General features: G+C 46.1%; 1 protein-coding gene across 1 annotated transcript in view; it reads left to right on the forward strand.

Annotated features, from left to right (window-relative positions):
* The window catches only part of LOC138760286 (neuronal acetylcholine receptor subunit alpha-2-like), a 49379-nt gene that overhangs the window by 19548 nt on the left and 10211 nt on the right, over positions 1–19620 (forward strand). Inside the window, exons 4-6 of the mRNA XM_069930654.1 lie at positions 6576–6620; positions 7487–7596; positions 10604–11639. Of these exons, the coding sequence (XP_069786755.1) occupies positions 6576–6620; positions 7487–7596; positions 10604–11639 (1191 nt within the window). The remainder of the gene's footprint in view (positions 1–6575; positions 6621–7486; positions 7597–10603; positions 11640–19620) is intronic.

A 19620-nucleotide genomic window follows, 5' to 3' on the forward strand; every position in this document is an offset into this window, starting at 1 on the left:
AGGGAAAGCTCAGGGACTGAGTTACAGGGAAAGGTTAAACGGGTTAGGACTTTATTCCCTGGAGCGCAAAAGAATGAGGGGAGATTTGATCGAAGTATTTAAAATGATGAGGGGGACAGACAGAGAAAATGTAGCTCGGCTTTTTCCACTGAGGGTGGGTGAGATACAAACCAGAGGACATGGGTTAAGAGTGAAAGGGGGAAAGTTTGGGGGGAATGTGAGGGCTTAACATTCACTATTAAGAAAAATTTGGACAAATTCATGGATGGGAGAGGTAGGCAGGGCTGTTGACTGGGAACAAGTCAGTGGAACGAGGCAGAATAAAAAATCATCACAGTCAAGAAGGGCCAAAGGGGCCTGTTTTCTGTGCTGTAATGTTCAAGCTGAACTTTGGCCACGACAAAGTTTTGGAATGGCTGTGTTAAAGTAGTAAAGGTCAATGGACACAGGGGAATAGCTCAGGGACACATTTCTGTCAGCATGGATTAGTTGGTCTGAATGGCCTGTTTGCATGATTCGTGGAGGTGGCAGACAACAAATAAACTGGTTCCGAGCGATGGATATTAAAGTTTAATGGCCCCTCTACTGAATAATTCATAGTCACTTAGTGGCATCTTATCTGCGTTGTGGAGACTGGCCTGCTCCTAATTCGAAAACCTTGTCTTAGAGAACCATAGAACACTACCATAGAACCATAGAGCACCGAAACATGCCCCTCTGGCCCTTCTAGTCTGCGCTGAACCATTTTTGTTTTGCCTAGTCCCATTGACCTTCACCCAGTCCATCGCCCTCCAAACCCCTCCCATCCACGTACCTGTCCAAATTCCTCTTAAATGTTAAAATTGAGCCCACCTTCACCATCTCAGCTTGATCCACACTCCCAATACTCTGCTTGTGAAGAAGTTCACCTTAAACCTTTTCCCCTTTTCCCCTTAACCATTGTCCTCTAGTATCTCACCCGCCCTCAGTGAAAAACAAGTCTTTCTACATTTACTCTGTCTGTCCCCCTCATAATTTTAAATACCTCATTCAAATCTCCCCTCATTCTTCTACGCTCCAGGGAATAAAGTCCTCACCTGTTTATCCTTTCCCCTGTGACTCAGGTCCTGAAGTCTGGGCAACATCCAAGTAAATCTTCTCTCTTATTGATATCCTTCCTGTGGTTTGGTGACCAAGTAAAGATAAGGATAGATAAACGAGATTGAGGGCCTCAGCCCTTCATAAGGTATGATCAATATGTGGGCAGGCGTCTGAAAAAAATGGCAGGGGGAGCAGCTCAGGCCCACAGGCAGGTGGTCACAGGTGGATATGGGAGGGAGAATACAAGATGGAGGGTGTTGGGAGACTCTGGCGGTGAGTGCAGGGGCAGGCACTGCAGGGTTGGGGAAGCCAGAAGAAGGAGCTGGGGGGTGGGGGAGCGGTGTGTGGGGTGGTGGGATGGGGGAACCAAGAGGAGGGAAGGGTGATTGAAAACTGGGGAGACCAGTGGGGGGGGGGGGGAAGGGGCAGTGATCTGGAGACGAAAATTGGTTATCGGAGAGGGGACAAAACTCTGGCCCACCTCAACCAACGGGAAGTCCAACTGTGATCAAACAGCGGCTGGAACTGCACATCCAGACATCTGGTCAGTGATTGGGGGAGGGGGGGGGAAGTTCTTGTGGTAAGGGTTAGTTATTGACTTTTGACAGAGTGAAATGTAGGGATAGTGGGGCTAGGGTGATGGTGGTTGGGGCTGATGGTGGGTGGGGCTGATGGTGGGTGGGGGGTGATGGGAATAGGGAGGGGTGATGGAGGACGGTTCATTGTGAAGAGAGGAATGGTGCTGAGAAAGAGGGAGTGGAAGAGGTGCAAGGAGTGGAGGGAAGGGAAGGGAGAGAGGGCCAGGAATGGGGAGGGGAGCTGCACATTATGGGGAAGGGGAGGAGATTGCAAGGTGAAGGGGGGAGTTCTGGAGTGGGTGGGGAGTGGGGATGGGAGAGAATCCTATTCCGTGCCAAGCCAGCCCCTGTAGATGCCTGTCAGCCGAAGTCTCCAGTCAGTCACCCACTCCCTCCCCAGTATCTGGCGCATTTGCTGAGACAGGCACGGTTCATTGGTGCTCAACTCACCAGAGATGGAGAGAAGGAATCCGTCTCTGAGTAATGGCTCAGTGGACCAGAAACCACTTCCTCTTGTGGTCTGAGGCTGGTTTCCTGAACCATTCATTCCAGCTCACCGCCCCAGAGCTGCAGGCAGAGCACGGGGCTCCCAGTGTTCGCCTCTCTCTTCCCCGTGGGGAGGGTATGCCTTGATGTTGGTGGGATCTATGGTTCTGTGCGAGGAACGCTGCTGTATTTCTGGCAGGAAGAGTGGGGGATGGGGGAGTGGAGAAGAGATAGGCGCTATAGAAGGGCAGGTTCTGTTCTGTTGCATTCATTTAAAAAGCAGTACAGTAACTGTGTTGAAGTCTTGGCAGCAGGATTAGTGTCACGGGTTAACGCAACGCCGCTGCAGCGCCATTGACAAATGTTCAAATCCCGCACTGTCTGTAAGGACTTTGCACATTCTCCCCATGTCTGTGTGGGTTATCCCAGGAGTCTGCAGTTTCCCCCCACCCTTCAAAACATACAGGATGGAGGGATGGGTGTTAATAGATCAACTGGGTGTAAATTGGCTGGCACGGGCTTGTGGGTCGAAGTGGCCTGTTACTGAGCTGTACATCTAAATTTTAAAAAAGCTGTAAGACCAGAAGATATAGGAGTAGAAATAGGCCATTCAGTCCATTGACTCTGCCCCATCATGAGCTGGTCCATTCTCCCACCCAGCCCCACTCCCTGGCCTCCTCCCCATAACTACTGCCTTAAATACATCCAATGACCTGGCCTCCACAGCAGCCTGTGGTAGCCGATTCCAGAAGGTCACCCCCCTCTGGCTGAAGAAATTCCTCCGAATTTCCATTTTAAATGGGGGCCCTTCAATCCTGAAGTTGTGCCCTCTTGTCCTGGACTCCCCTCCCATGGGAAACAACTCTGCCACATCAACTCTGCCCAGGCCTTTTAACATTCAAAATGCTTCTATGAGATAGCCCTTCATTCTTCTGAACTCCAAGGGCTGCCGTCCAAGAGCTGGTCAACATTGCTAATCCGTTCATACTTGTTGACCTGATCGAAATGTATCCCATATTCACAAACTTGAAATAATTTATGGCTACAGACATGCCTACAGCATGGTAACAGGCCCTTTCGGCTCATGAGCCCGTGCCATCCAATTGACTGGAACATTTGTGAAGGGTGGGAGGAAAGAAGAGTGCCCGGTTGAACCCTGGTCCCGAATGCTGACCGTTATCCCATCCGGGCCGCTCCAAACATTTGAATGAGGCACCTGATGTAAATTCTCCATTCGCTTGAAACCAGCCATTCTCAAGAGAGGGCCCTATGACCCCCCCCCCCCCGCCCCACCCCCAGGGCCCGCACCACATTGAAGTACATCTTTTCCTTTTCACTTGATGTGACAACTTTATCAAAAAACCTATTTACATAGTCGGACGGAGAGAAGTACAGAAGAAACCAAAATGACTGCTTCACAGGAAGGGGCCCCATAAACTAAAGATGTGGGGGGGGGGTGGAGAGTGGGGAATAACTGAAAAAAGGTTGATGGCTGGTCTTGACCATCCTACCATCCCGAGGAGGCTGAAAAGGACGATTTGGTCAGAGAAGGTGGAGGTGGGGGGAGGTGTTTCTGAATGAGGCGTCTTTGAATCAGCAGGTCCTGTAGACCTGGAGGATGCCCCAGACACCTGAACAGTATATTTTCAACACATCCCACTACGGGGACAAGAATAAAGAACATTGATCATTGTTGCCCAGTCCAGGCCTTATTTCCTGTGATGCTTTGCTGACCAATAGATACCTAAAAAATCAAAACCTCCCTACCCCATAACCCTCCTTCCATGTGCCCGTCCAAGAATCTCTCTTAAATGCCCCAGTGTTCCTGCCTCCACCACCATTCCCTGGCAAGGCATTCAGGCCCCCACAACTCTCTGTGTAAAAACCTTACTCCTCTGTGGGATTGGAGATTGTGATGGAGTCACTGGAGGGGACGGGTTGTGTGATGGAGGGGAGGGGCGTGTGATGGAAAGGGTGCGTATGATGGAAGGGACTGGGAGTGCAAGAGAGGGGAGGGGTGTACGATGGAGGGGAGGGGGTGTGCGAGAGAAGTGAGGGGTGTGTGATGCAGGGGAGGGGGTGTGTGATGGACGGGAGGGGTGTGTGATGGAGGGGACGGGGATGTGTGTGATGGAGGGGATGGGGATGTGTGTGATTGAGGGGAGGGGGTATGTGATGGAGGGAAGGGGGATGTGTGTGATGGAGGGGTGGGAGGTGTGATGGAGGGGAGGGCATGTGTGGTGGAGGGGAGGGTATGTGTGGTGGAGGGGAGGGTGTGTGTGATGGAGAGGAGGGGGTGTGTGTGATGGAGGATGTGTATGTGATGGAGGCGAGGGGGATGTGTGTGATGGAGGGGGGAGTGTGTGTGTGTGATGGAGGGGAGAGTGTGTGTGATGGAGGGGAGGGGGATGTGTGTGATGGAGGGGGTGTGTGTGTGTGATGGAGGAGAGGGGGATGTGTGTGATGGAGGGGGGAGTGTGTGATGGAGGGGAGGGTGTGTGTGATGGAGGAGAGGGGGATGTGTGTGATGGAGGGGGGTGTGTGTGTGTGATGGAGTGGAGGGTGTGTTTGATGGAGGGAAGAGGATGCGTATGATGGAGGGTGGGGTGTGTGTGTGATTGAGGGTGGGGTGTGTGTGTGATGGAGGGGAGGGGGATGTGTGTGATGGAGGGTAGGAGGTGTGATGGAGGGGAGGGAATGTGTGATGGAGGCAAGGGGGATGTGTGTGATGGAGGGGAGGGTGTGTGTGATGGAGGGGAGGGGGATGTGTGTGATGGAGGGGTGTGTGTGTGTGATGGAGGAGAGGGGGATGTGTGTGATGGAGGGGGGAGTGTGTGATGGAGGGGAGGGTGTGTGTGATGGAGGAGAGGGGGATGTGTGTGATGGAGGGGGGTGTGTGTGTGTGATGGAGTGGAGGGTGTGTTTGATGGAGGGAAGAGGATGCGTATGATGGAGGGTGGGGTGTGTGTGTGATTGAGGGTGGGGTGTGTGTGTGATGGAGGGGAGGGGGATGTGTGTGATGGAGGGTAGGAGGTGTGATGGAGGGGAGGGAATGTGTGATGGAGGCAAGGGGGATGTGTGTGATGGAGGGGAGGGTGTGTGTGATGGAGGGGAGGGGGATGTGTGTGATGGAGGGGAGGGTGTGTGTGATGGAGGGGAGGGGGATGTGTGTGATGGAGGGGGGTGTGTGTGTGATGGAGGGGAGGGTATGTGTGATGGAGGGGAGTGGGGTGTGTGATGGATGGGTGGGGGGTATGTGTGAGAGTCTGAACCCTGTGCAGTATCTTGTGGTCCTGGGCGGAACAGTCCCGTCCCACGCAGTGACGGACCCTGACAGGATGCTTGCGATGGTGCCCCTCTGGAAGTTGACAGGAGACATTAGGAACACGTTGAATCTCCTTAGACCTTGAAGAAAGCAGAGTAGGCTATGAGCACCACCTTGAATGCTACCTCTCCTGGCATGGTTTACGTAGTGGTTAGTGCGACCCTATTGCAGTGTCACCGGCCCGGGTTCAAATCTAACGCTGTCTGTAAGCAGCTTGTACGTTTTCACTATGTCTGCATGGGTTGCCTCCAGGGGATCCAGTTTCCTCCCATTATTTGAAACGTACTGGGGTTTGATAGGTCAATTGGGTGGCACGGGTTTCATGGGCCAGGTGTCAAGTCTACTTTATTATCATCTGATTGTACGAGTACAACCCCATGAAACAGTGTTCTCCGGTCCTCGGTGCAAAGTTCACAGACACATAACCAGAGGTAAGACTCAACTACACCCCTTCCAACCCTAACCACTGCAAAGAGTTCTCTCTTCCTTCCCTGTCTCCTGTCACACAGACATGATCAATTTTCACCTCTCCCCTTATCACGTCCCTTATGTTGGTCTGGATTCCTCCCCCGGCCAGCACTGTCCAAATTCTGGGACTTACTGAGATTTCTTGTTTCTGGCTCATTCGGCTGCTTCCCTGAAACGTCGGCAACGTATCTTTGTCCTTTATGGACGCTGAAAAGACCAGCTGAGTTCCTCCAGCATTTTAGCATTGTACAGTCAGACAATATGTATGCAGGACAAATATTTCAGCTGTACAAATAAATAAATATTGTTTAATAAATAGCGACTCGGAGGGTCAGTGTGAGCAGTTCCTTTGGTCATTCACCATCCTCACTGCCCGTGGGAAGAAGTTGTTCCTCAGCCTGGTGGTGCTGGCTCTGATCCTCCTGCATCTCTTCCCCGACGGCAGCAGCTGAAAGATCGGACTAGGGACTGTTTCGGGAATTATATATTGTGCCTGCAGATCCTCTTCTGGGTGACGAGATCGAGGAGAAGGGGAGGGGTTCGGGACCAATGATGGTCAGCAATGCCCACAACAGCTGATGTATTTTTTGTGTGACCATGTATCTGTGGCTAACTGTGACCTCTGTCTCGCCCCTCAGGATGAGAAGAACCAGCTGATGACCATCAATGTGTGGCTGAAACAGGTGAGTCTGCCTGTGTCGGCTCCGTCCCAGCCCAGGGCCACACGCTGCTTGGTGGGACATCCTCCTGCTCCACCCATAGTTTACATTGGTTGGTTTAGTGGCAGGAGGAGCCAATCCATGTGGGGCATGCCCAACGAGTTGTCCCATTCCACAGGCACAGCTGGGTGCCTTGCAAAGGACCAGGCTTCCTTGGTGTGCTCAGGGCAGTGGGGTGGTGAACCAGCACATGGGGAACTGATGCTCCTGCTGGTGTGGAGTCTGGGTCCTTGTCTTGCTGGTTTAGAGATTGGTTCTGTTGGTCCTGTTGGCCGTGGCTTGTCTTGGAGTGACCTGCTCCATATGACGGTAATTCTGAGCAGTGGTAAACCCAAAGCCTGTCGATACCTAATCTGAGAATACTGCTGTCTTGTTAATTGCCCAGTAATCCCCTGAAGCACTGTCTGTGGATATAGGGTGCGTTCCAAGAACACGACAACCCAGGACAAGCACTTCGGCCTTCAATCTTGTGTCGACCCACACATTCATTAAAAAAATTACTAACCCCTCCCTACCCTGTAACCTATTTTTCTTCCTTCCATGTACCTGTCTAAGAGACTCCACCACCATCCCCACCAAGGCATTCCAGGCTCCCACAACTCTCTGTGTAAAACACTCTTGTAGACCTCTATCAAGTCTCCTCTCATCCTTCTACGCTCCAAAGAGAAAAGTCCCAGCTCTGCCAACCTTGGCTCATAAGACTTGTTTCCCAATCCAGGCAACGTCCTGGTGAATCTCCTCTGCCCCATCTCCACAGCCTCCACATCCTTCCTAAAGGTAGGTGACCAGAACTGAACACAATACTCCAAGTGTGGTCTCATCTGTTGCAGGAATGGTTTGATTATAAACTCACGTGGGATCCCAGGGATTTCGACAACATCACCTCAATCCGCGTCCCATCGGAGATGATCTGGACACCTGACATTGTCCTGTATAACAAGTGAGTGTCGGTGGAAGGTGGGGACCTGGATGGAGCCCTTGAGGACATTTTGTATTTTGTTTTAATTTACCTTAAATAAAGAAACGGGGTGGCACAGCTACCGTAGCGGTCATCGCTGTTACTGGCCGCTGACTGGGGTTCGAATCTGCCGCTGGCTGTAAGGAATTTTTACATTCTCCCCGTGTCTGTGTCGGTTTTCCATGGATGCTTCGGTTTCCTCAAACCCTCTAAAAGCATATGGGGGGGTTTTAGGTTAAATGGGGGATTTGAGTAGCATGGGCTCGTGGGCCGGAAAGGCCTGTCACCTGCTGCACGTCTAAATTAAAAACAACTTGTAAAGAAAGATATGAAGGGAAGGGGTGGGTGCAGATTGAAATTTGAATACGGGCACAGATATCATGGGTCGAAGGTCCAATAAGGCCAAAAGACATTGGAGCAGAAATAGGCCATTCAGCCCATCAAGTTGACCCACCATTCAATCATGAGCTGATCCATTTTCCTATCAGCTCAACTGCCCGGCCTTCTCCCCATAACTTTTGATGCCCTGGCTAATCAGCGTCGTATCGATCTCTGCCTTGAACGTACCCAATGACCCGTCCTCAACAACCACCCATGCCAATAAATTCCACACATTTAATTCCCTCTGGCTGAAGAAATTCTAATCCTAAAGTTGTCCCCTCTTGTCCTCGACTCTCCCACCGTGGGAAACAATCTTTCTACATCGCCTCTGTCCATACTTTTCAACATTCAAAATGTTTCAATGAGATTCCCCCTCATTCTCCGAAATTCCAACGAGTCCAGGCCAAGAGCATCAAACACTCCTCATATGATAACCCTCTCATTCCCAGAATTACCCTTTTTTTTGAACGTTTAATATTAAATTTTTCCATACATGCAATTGATAACGATTAATAGGAATTTAAAAAAATCATAATTACTGCAGGTGGATGGCGACTCCTAGCTCATATTTCTTATATTCTTACGACAGTTATATCCCACCCCTTTCACTTTTCCCTCCCTCCCTTGTCCCCGTCCCCAAAATTGTATAAAGAAAATGTACATAGGTTAACATATTTCAATAAAATATAAAGCTTAAAATTGTAAAGCCACCTTCTCTCCATCCTTCTCCCTTAACCCCCCCACCCCTAAAATCTAATACAGAAAGAAAGAATATTAAGATTGCTCAGTCAGCTGTCATGCAACACACGGTTCCAACAGAATTTCTATATGTTTCATCTCGAGGAGTTTAATACAGATCCTGAGGAGGAGGGCAAACACCGCTAAATATTTATACCCAAGGTTGGGATATACAGGTGCCAAATAAGCAAGAAGAAAATTCCACATTTCTTTCTCAGATTATTTGTAACTTTTTCCAATGGAAAACAACTTTGAATTTCTGCATTCCATCTTCCCATACCCAAATGTGAATCTGATTTCCAAGTCACTGCAGACCATTTCCTTGCCATCACTAGTGGGCTTTTAACAAATTTCAGTTGATGTCCTGTTAATTTTAACTTGGGTCTAGGCCAGTGGTTCTCAACCTTTATCTTTCCACTCAGATCCCACTTTAAGTCATCCCTCTGCCATCAGTGCTCTGTGATTAGTAAGGGATTGCTTAAGGTGGGATGTGGGTGGGAAGGGAAGGTTGAGAATCACTGCTCTCGACCCTCTTGATGCTGAATTATTTTGCTTGAGAAAAATTGTCATTGGCGATGAAACCGTGCACATAACGAGTTAATGAGGGACGATTAAAACGGTGGTTTTCAGACTTTTTCTTTCCATCCACATCCCACCTTAAGCAATCCCTTACTAATCACGGACTTACAGTGGGATGTGAATGGAAATAAAAAGGTTGAAAACCACTGGTTAAGTTCATTCTATATTTCCCAGTAAATATAAATCTGGATTTTGTGGAAATACAACACCTGTAATTTGTTCTATCAAATTTCCCAACTCCATCCAAAAAGGTCTTACCTTGAAGTGTGACCCAGTTGAGATCAAGAATGTTCCCACCTCTTCACCCACCTCATCTCCACATGACTCCAGAGGCAGCAGACCCTAACCTGTGGGGCTGCAATGGGACTGGTTTGGCCAATGTCCCCCTCAGGCCAGGAATGAAAAGTGGACTCCCTCTACTTGGGCTGGAGGAAAGTTCTGGAGAGAATTCCCGTCCACTCGAAATGGGAAGTGGTTCATGTGATTTTAATGAGCCTCTCTGGCATTTGGGTTTAGACTTGGGTCGTTTCACACATGTGCAACTGAGAGCCGAAAGCACCACCGAATCCATCAATGATCAGGAACAGCATGGAGCAATACAGCACAGGAGCAGGCTCTTTGGCCCATCATAACTGGCGGCAGGGCAGGTTCTGTCAGGGAGCTTCCATCTCCCATTCAAATCATGTCAGTTAGCTTCTCACTATTGTGGAAGGACAGCATTTTAAGAACATGAGAACATGCTACAGTATACAGAAATAGGAGCCGGCCATTCAGCCCATCAAGCCTTCTCTGCCATTCAATGTGATCTGATGACAGGCTCATCTCTACCTTTTTCCCATAACCCTTAATTCCCCTACAATGTAAAAATCTATCCAACCCTGTCTTAAATATATTTACTGTGGTCGTGTCCACACATCAATGGGCAGTGAATTCTTCAGATTCACCCACCCTCTGGGAAAAGCTGTTCCTCGTCATCTCTGTCCTAACTCTACTACCCTGAATCCAGAGTCAATGTCCCCTAGTTCTCGTCTCCCCCACTAATAAAAACAACTCACCTATCTCTATCTTATCTATTCCTTTCGTAAGATCCCTTCTCATTCTTCTAAATTCCAGTGGGTACAGTTCCAGATGTCTCAATCTCTCCTCATAGGCTAATCCCCTCAACCCTGAACTCAACTTGGTGAACCTCCTCAACACCCTGAGGCATTTGTTTAGGGGTTAATGGGGCTGAGCTAATCAGCTTAGGCCCACTGCTCCCTCAGGAGCTCTGAGCTGTTTTCCCTGCTTGCAGTGCGGATGGGGAGTTTGCGGTGACGCACATGACCAAGGCTCACGTCTTCTCTGCTGGACGCATCCAGTGGGTGCCTCCTGCCATCTACAAGAGCTCATGCAGCATCGATGTCACCTTCTTCCCCTTCGACCAGCAAAACTGCAAGATGAAGTTTGGCTCCTGGAGCCATGACAAGTCCAAGATTGACCTCCGGAGTATGGAGAGGAACGTTGACCTCAAGGACTACTGGGAGAGTGGCGAGTGGGCCATTGTAAATGCTGTGGGTGTCTACAACAGCAAGAAGTATGACTGTTGCTATGAAGTGTATGTCGACATTACATATTCCTTCATCATCAGGAGGTTGCCTCTCTTCTACACCATTAATCTCATTGTCCCCTGCCTGCTCATCTCCTGCCTGACGGTGTTGGTCTTCTACCTGCCGCCGGGCAGTGGAGAGAAGATCACCCTGTGCATCTCCGTCCTGCTGTCTCTCACCGTCTTTCTGCTTCTGATCACCGAGATCATCCCCTCCACCTCCCTCGTCATCCCCCTGATTGGCGAGTACCTGCTCTTTACCATGATCTTCGTCACCCTCTCCATCGCCATCACTGTCTTTGTTCTCAATGTCCACCACCGCTCGCCAAGCACCCACAAGATGCCCAGGTGGGTCCGGCAGGTGTTCCTGGGCTCTGTTCCTCGCTGGCTCTTCATGAAACGGCCGGGGCGCCAGGCGGAGACCTACGTCAACCACCTCAGCCTGCTGGAGATGAGGCTGGGCTCCTGGCCGAGCCACCTGCAGACCGAGTCCGAGGGCTCCTGTGCCAGCCTGGAACTGTGCCACACCAGGCCAATGGTGGGTACACTCGGTCATGTCTGTCAGGGGCTCGTGGACTCCAACAGATGCCCAGGAGGGAGGACAGGTCACGGCTGGGAGACCGATCGCAGCCAGGCCACTGAGGCCCAACCCAGCCTGCTGCTGTCCGCTGGCTTCATCCAGGCACTGGAAGGCGTCAACTACATTGCCAACCACCTGCGGGCAGAGGATGCAGACTTCTCGGTGGGTGCAGGGCTGGGAACTCTCGCTAGGGGAGGGGAATGTGCTGGGACTTGGGCTCAGGGGCTTTGGGGTTCACAGAAGGGGCAGAGGGGCTAGGACAGTTGGAGCTGGACGAGGGTTAAGAGGCCTGGGTGGGGAGGGGGATGGGTAAGGAGGGAAGAGGTGGGAGCAGGGATAGGGTGGGACAGAGGAGATGGGGAGCAAGGACGGGGAGGTGGGGGCATAGATGGTAGGTGGGGCAGGGGCAATGTGGTGGGCACAAAGAAGGGAGGATGGGGGCAGGGACAGGGAGGTGGGGGCAGAGACAGGGAGATGGGGCGGTGGAGTTAGGGACAAGGAAGTGGAGGGAGGCGGGGGCAAGGATGGGGAGGTGGGGGGCAGGGACAAGGAGTTGGGGACAAGGATGGAGAGGCTGTGTACCAGGTAACGACGCTGATGAACATTTTCTCAGCATCCCCCATTCCCTATGGTCAGGAAGAGCAGTTTTATTGGGTCACTTGGTAGAGGTGCCTGTGATCACCCTGCTACAGAAATACAACTGGGAAGAATGGCCACCAAGGCTGAAAACCCCCCTCCCGTGGGGCCGATCAGTCAGGCAGGAAACTGTTGCACCCTGGGATCAGCTCCTCTTTCAGTCGAGAGGTTAATCCAAGAGGACCTACCTCAAAGCTCCTCACTCTCCACGGACGGACTCTCAAGGACTCTTAGTCAGCCACTCTCACTATCACCTCACCCAGTCACAAGCAAACAGATAACCCACCAACCCCTCCCTGGGTGGGCTGGCCCTCCCTCGTATCTTGGGCCGCACAAGTGAACTCAGTGCATCAGGTGCAGATCATAAGGCCATAGGAGCAGAAATAAGCCATTCAGCCCATTGAAACTGTTGTGCCATATAATCAGGAGCTGAACCATTTCCCTGAACCATTTCCCCTCTCAGCCCTACTGCCTGGCCTTTCCCCGTAACCTTTGGTGCCCTGGCTAATCAAGAACCTTTCAATCTCTGCCTTAAATACTCCTGATGACCTGGCCTCCAGAACCACCTGTGGCAACAAATTCCAGATTCACTGCCCTCTGGCTGAAGAAATTCCTCCACATCTCTGTTCTAAGTGGATGCCCTTCAATCCTCTGTCCTGGACTCTTTCTCCTTTGAAAACAACCTTTCTGCATCGACACTGTCCACACCTTTCAATGAGATACAGGCCAAGCTGTCAAATGGTCCTTATAGGAAACCCTGAAGGGAAACTTGCAGGTTGAGTCGGGGGTGAAGAAGGCAAAGACAATGTTGGCGTTTGTTTTGAGAGGAATAGAATCTAAGAGCAGGGATGTGATGTTGAGGCTTTATCAGGCCCTGGTGAGGCCTCATGCGGAGATTGTGAGCAGTTTTGGGCTCCTCATTTAAGAAAGGATGTGCTGACGTTGGAGAGGGTTCAGAGGAGGTTAGAACATAGAAAAGAGAACAATGCAGCACAGTACAGGCCCCTCGCTCCTCCATGTTGTGATAATTTCCTTCCTAAAACAAGTACTGAAACCTCCCTACCCTGTAATTTTTTTCTTCCATCCATGTACCTGTCTAAGAGTCTCTAAAATGCCCCTAATATTCCAGCCTCCACCACCATCCCCGGAAAGGCATTCCAGGCCCCCACAACTCACTGTGTAAAAAAAAAACTTACCCCTGACGACTCCCCTAAACTTCCTTCCCTTCATTTTGTACACACGTCCTCTGGTGTTTGCTGATCCTGCCCTGGGAAACAGGTGTTATCTGTCCACCCTCTCATAATCTTGTAGACCTCTATAAATCTCCTCGCATCCTTTTACGCTCCATCGAGAAAAGTCCCAGTTCCGCTAACCTTGTTTTCCAATCCATGCAACATCCTTGTAAATCACCTCTACCCCCTCTCCACAGCTTCCACATCCTTCCTATAATGAGATGACCAGAACTGAACACAAGACTCTGTGTGGGCTCTCCGGAGATTTGTAGAGTTGTAACATAACCTCTCCACTCCTGAATTCAATCCCCCTATTAATGACCCCAGCATCCCATAGGTCTTCTTAACTACCCTATCAACCTGTGAGGTGACCTTGAGGGATTTTTGGACCCTAAAGTCCCTCTGTTTATCCTTACTCTTTAGTAACCGACCATTAACCCTGGACTCAGCCTTCTGGTTTGTCCTTCCAAAATGCATCACCTCACACTTATCCGGATTGAAATCCAGCTGCCACTTTTCTGCCCAACTCTGCATCCTGTCTATATTAGGGAAGTTGAAATCACCCATAACTACAACCCTGTATTTCCTGCACCACTCCAAAGTCTGCCTGCTGATCTGCTCCTTGGTATCCAAAGGGCTATTTGGGGGGCCTATAGACAACTCCCAGCACAGTAATACCTTCCTTCCTATTTCTGACATCCACCCACACCGACTCAGTGGACCCTCCCTCTGCAGCGTCCTCCCTTTCTATAGCCGCGATATTATCCCTGACCCGCTACTCCCCCCACCCCCACTTTTACCTCCAATCCCATCCTTTTTAAAACACCTAAACATTAGTTCCTGCATCAGCCAGTCCTGCCCTTCATCCAGCCATGTCTCTGTAATGCTCACAACATCGTAATTCCATGTACTGAGTTCCATGTTCTAAGTTCATCCCCTTTATTCCAAATACCCCTAGCTTTGAAATAGACAAATTTTAACCCCTCCAACTGGCTGCCTTTATGTTTTGTCCCCTGTCTCTCCTTCCTCACCAAATCAGAGCGTGTCGCATCATGCTTTTGTCCTTCTACCCTAATCTCTGCCCTCTCATTTTGATTCCCACCCCTCCTTTTTTTAAATAACTTTATTTATTCGTTCAACAAGGTTATTACATGCAGTAAAAAAAGTGCATATTATGAACGATAAAAAAAAAGATATATAAAAAAGAAGAAAAAAAAAGAAAGACCCCCCTCCCCCTCTCAGCCAACTCTCTTCAGGAGAGCCAAAGAAAGAAAAGAAAACTGAAATATATTTACTAAAATCTAATCAAAGTAAATTTAAATGTAAATATTCTGAATATAAAGACCACTTATTAAGAAAAAAAGAATAATTATCATGTAAAACATATGTGATTTTTTTCATGACCAAACAAGTTTTCATCTCATTATCCCATCTATTAATATCAATCACATTAGCATCTTTCCATGTACTTGCTATATTTTTTTTGCTACAGATAAAGTTAAATATACAAAAGCAATCTGAAATTTGTCTAATCCCAAATCTTTCAAAGGATTCAACTCACCCAACAAAAATATTGTCAGGTCCAGAAGTATTTTGATCTTATACAAATGTTGCATAAACAATTGAATTGCTTTCCAAAAAGATTGTATATGTGCACATAACCAAACAGCATGAAAAAAAGTTCCAACCGAATTACCACATCTAAAGCAAGAGTCTGATTCACTAAAACCATCTTTTTAAAAACTTTTCAGATGTTAAATACAATTGATGTAAAAAATTGTAATTAACCATTGCCTAATGAACATTTATCGATCTAGTAACATTACCATAACAAATATCTAACCAGTCATCCTCGGAAAAAGTAAGATCAATATCCTTTTCCCATTTAATCTTAGATCTATCCCATCCCTTTTTTTCCATACTTTCCTGTAATATTTGGTACATTAATGAAATATATCCCTTCTTTGGTACAATCACAAGAAATGATTCAAATTTAGTCAATTTAGGTAAAATCATGTTTCTACCAAATATTTGTTTTACTAAGGATCGAAGTTGATAATAAACCAATAAAGAATTCTCATTAATACCAAAATCTTCCCTCATTTGATTAAAAGATAAAAATTGACCTTCTTTGAAACAATCCCCCAAGTTTTTTATACCTTTAGATTTCCAATGTAATAAACATTGATTATACATTGAAAAAGCAATAAGTTGGTTATTATATAACGGTGTTAAAGTCAATAATTTACCCTTAGAACCAATCGTTCTATTTTTCCTCATCCATAACTTCATTTACTGTTTTAATATAGGCACATTATATTGTTGTAATTAATTTAAATTCCACCGAAACAAAAATTGATGTGTTTCAAATTCAGAAATATTTGCCATCTCAATTTTAGCCCAACTAGGAGGCCATTCCAAATCCATTAATGAACTAATAAATTTAAGTTGAGCTGCCTCATAATAATTTTGAAAATGTGGTAAGCGTAATCCCCAATGCATATTTTCAAGTTAGCTTGTTCAAAGCTACTCTCGGAAATTTACCCTTCCATAAAAATTCCCTAACCATTTTATTTAAATCTCGAAAAAAATTCTTATTAAGTAAACATGGAATTGACTGAAATAAATATTGTACATGTGGAAAGATATTCATTTTAATTGTATTTATTCTTCCAATTAAATTTATAGGAAGATCCTTCCACTTAATCAAATCAGCTTTCATCGTTTCCATTAATGGTACATAATTTAATTTATATAAAGATTGATTAGCAACATCCACATTTATAACCAAATATTTAATTTGATCAGTCCACTTCAAATTAATAATATTCTTATAAACTGAATAATCTCCTTCACCTATCGGTAAAATTTCACTTTTTTCCCAGTTAACTTTATATCCAGACAAAGATCCATATTGTGTTAAACATTCCTTCAAATGTAAAAGTGACTGAGCTGGATTTGTTAAATACACCAGTACATCATCTGCAAATAGATTAATTTTATATTCCTCATCTAAAACTTTCATACCTTGTAGCTGTGTATTTTGTCGTATCAACTGTGCTAAAGGTTCAATCACTAACGCAAACAAAGCCGGTGATAAAGGACAACCTTGTTGAGTTGAACGAGTTAATTTAAAAGGTTCTGAGGTCTGGCCATTTGTCAATACCTTGACTATTGGTTTATTATATAAAGCTTTAATCCAACCGATAAAAGAAGGACCAAACTTAAAATTTCTCTAAGACTTTAAATAAAAAATTCCACTCAACTCTGTCAAGAGCCTTTTCTACATCAAGAGATGTCACCATCGAATGGTCAGGGCACTGTTGATATTTATTAATCAAACTAATTACTTGGAGAATATTATCTGAAGCATATCTATTCTTTATGAAACCTGTTTGATCAACATGTATCAACTTAGGTAGAAATTTAGTCAATCGATTCGCTAATACTTTAGCTATTATTTTATAGTCTACATTCAACAAAGAAATTGGTCTATATGAAGACACCTTTAACGGATCTCTATCCTTCTTAGGAATTACAGTAATTAAGGCACTAGAGCATGATTCATAACATAACAATTACAGCACGGAAACAGGCCATTAGGCCCTTCTAGTCTGCACCGAACCAAACACCCCTTTCTAGTCCCACCTCCCTGCACAATGCCCATAACCCTCCATCTTCTTCTCATCCATATACCTGTCCAACCTTTTCTTAAATAATACAATTGACTCCGCCGCCACTATTTCTCCCGGAAGCTCATTCCACACGTCTACCACTCTCTGAGTAAAGAAGTTCCCCCTCATGTTACCTCTAAACCTCTTCCCCTTAATTCTTAACTCATGTCCTCTTGTTTTAATCTATCCTCCTCTTAACGGAAATAGTCTATCCACATCCACTCTGTCTATCCCTTTCATAATCTTAAATACTTCTATCAAATCCCCTCTCAACCTTCTACGCTCCAAAGAATAAAGACCTAATCTGTCCAATCTCTCCCTATACTCTAGATGCTTTAACCCAGGTAACATTCTGGTAAACCTTCTCTGCACTCTCTCCACTATGTTTATATCCTTCCTATAATTAGGTGACCAGAACTGCACACAGAACTCCAAATGAGGCCGCACCAACGTCTTATACAATCTCAATATCACCTCCCAACTCCTATATTCCATGCAATGATTGATAAAGGCCAGCATACTAAAAGCCTTCTTCACCACCCTATTCACGTGAGTTTCTACCTTCAGGGAACGATGTACCGTTACTCCTAAATCTTTCTGCTCTTCTGTATTCCTCAATGCTCTCCCATTTACCACATATGTCCTGTTCTGATTCTTCTTACCAAAATGAAGCACCTCACACTTATCAGCATTAAATTCCATCTGCCATTTTTCAGCCCACTTTTCTACACAGCCCAAATCCCTCTGCAATCCTTGAAAACCTTCTTCATTATCCACTATTCCACCTATCTTAGTATCGTCTGCATATTTACTAATCCAATTCACCACCCCATCATCTAGATCATTAATGTATATAACGAACAACAATGGGCTCAATACAGATCCTTGAGGCACACCACTGGTCACCGGCCTCCAACCTGACAGACAATTATCCACTACCACTCTCTGGCCTCTCCCTTTCAGCCAATGTTCAATCCATTTGACTATCTTAAAATTTATACCTAAAGACTGCACCTTCCTAACTAACCTTCCATGTGGTACCTTATCGAAGGCCTTACTGGTCCATATAGACAACATCCACTGCGCTACCCTCATCCACATTCCTAGTCACCTCTTCAAAAAATTCAATCAGATTGGTCAAACATGACCTTCCTCCCACAAATCCATGTTGAGTGCTCCTGATCAGACCCTGTCTATCCAGATGTTTATAAGTACTATCTCTAAGAATTTTCTCCATTAATTTACCTACCACAGACGTCAAACTTACAGGCCGATAGTTGCCAGGCTTCCTCCTTGAACCCTTTTTAAATAACGGAACCACATGCGCAATGCGCCAATCCTCCGGCACTATCCCCATATCTAATGACATTTAGAAAATTACCGCCAGAGCCTCTGCTATTTCCTCCTTCACTTCTCTCAATGTCCTGGGGAAGATCCCATCTGGTCCCGGAGACTTATCCACCTTTATATTCTTCAAAAGCCTTAAAACTACACCTTTTGTAATCTCTATATTCCCCATATTTACCCAATTTGCTTTTTTTTTTCTCACATCTCCCAATATCCTTCTCCTTAGTGAATACCGAAGAAAAGAAACTGTTCAATAGGTAGATCATAATGTTCCTTAATCTATCGTACCACATCTCCAAACACTGTAGATAAATCATCATAAAATACCTTATAAAATTCAACCGAAAACCCATCATCACCAGGTGATTTTCCATTTGGCATTTCCAACATAGCCAATTTAATTTCTAAATCAGTAAAAGGAGTATCCAGCTCCAATATATCTTCTTCTTCTAATACCAGTAATTTCAACATCGATAGAAAGGAGTCAATCGATCAACTCTCCTGTTTTTCCTCAGAAGTATATAATTTCTTATAAAATGAATGAAACTCATCATTAATCTCATGAGGTTTGTAAGTAATAGTCGAATTTCGACTGACTGCATTAATAACCCTTGATACCTGTTCTTTCTTTAACTGCCATGCAAGTACCTTATGCACTTTCTCACCCCATTCATAATATCGTTGATTAGATCTATTAATCAAACATTCAAATTGATAAGATTGCAACATATTGTATTTCAATTTCAATCTAGACAACTCTATTTTCTGATTTTCTGTCACTCCTCTCTGAAATTCCTTTTCTAATTGATCAATCTGTTTCTCTAATTCAAGACTCTCGGTCTTATCATTCTTTTTAACCTTAGAGGTATAACTAATTATTTGACCTCTCAAGTAAGCTTTCATAGCATCCCACAATATAAATTTTCTCTGAACGGAGTTAACATTTTCTTCCAGAAAAAGATTAATTTGTTTCTTAACAAATTCAATAAATTCCACTTTTTTTAACAACATTGTATTGAATCTCCAATGAGAAGCGCTGCACGAACTTGTTCAGAACTCTCATAAGTAAAATACAACAAAGAATGATCTGAAATTACCTGACTTTTATATTCTGTTTGCAGTATTTTCCCCTGTAAATGTGCCGATAGTAAAAAAAAGTCATTTCTGGAAAAAGATTCATGTCTAAATGAATAAAAAGAGAAATCCTTCTCTGTTGGGTTAAGATGTCGTCAAATCCCACTAAATTAAAATCTT

This window comes from Narcine bancroftii, chromosome 4, assembly GCF_036971445.1.
Source record: "Narcine bancroftii isolate sNarBan1 chromosome 4, sNarBan1.hap1, whole genome shotgun sequence".
Lineage (NCBI taxonomy): Eukaryota > Metazoa > Chordata > Chondrichthyes > Torpediniformes > Narcinidae > Narcine > Narcine bancroftii.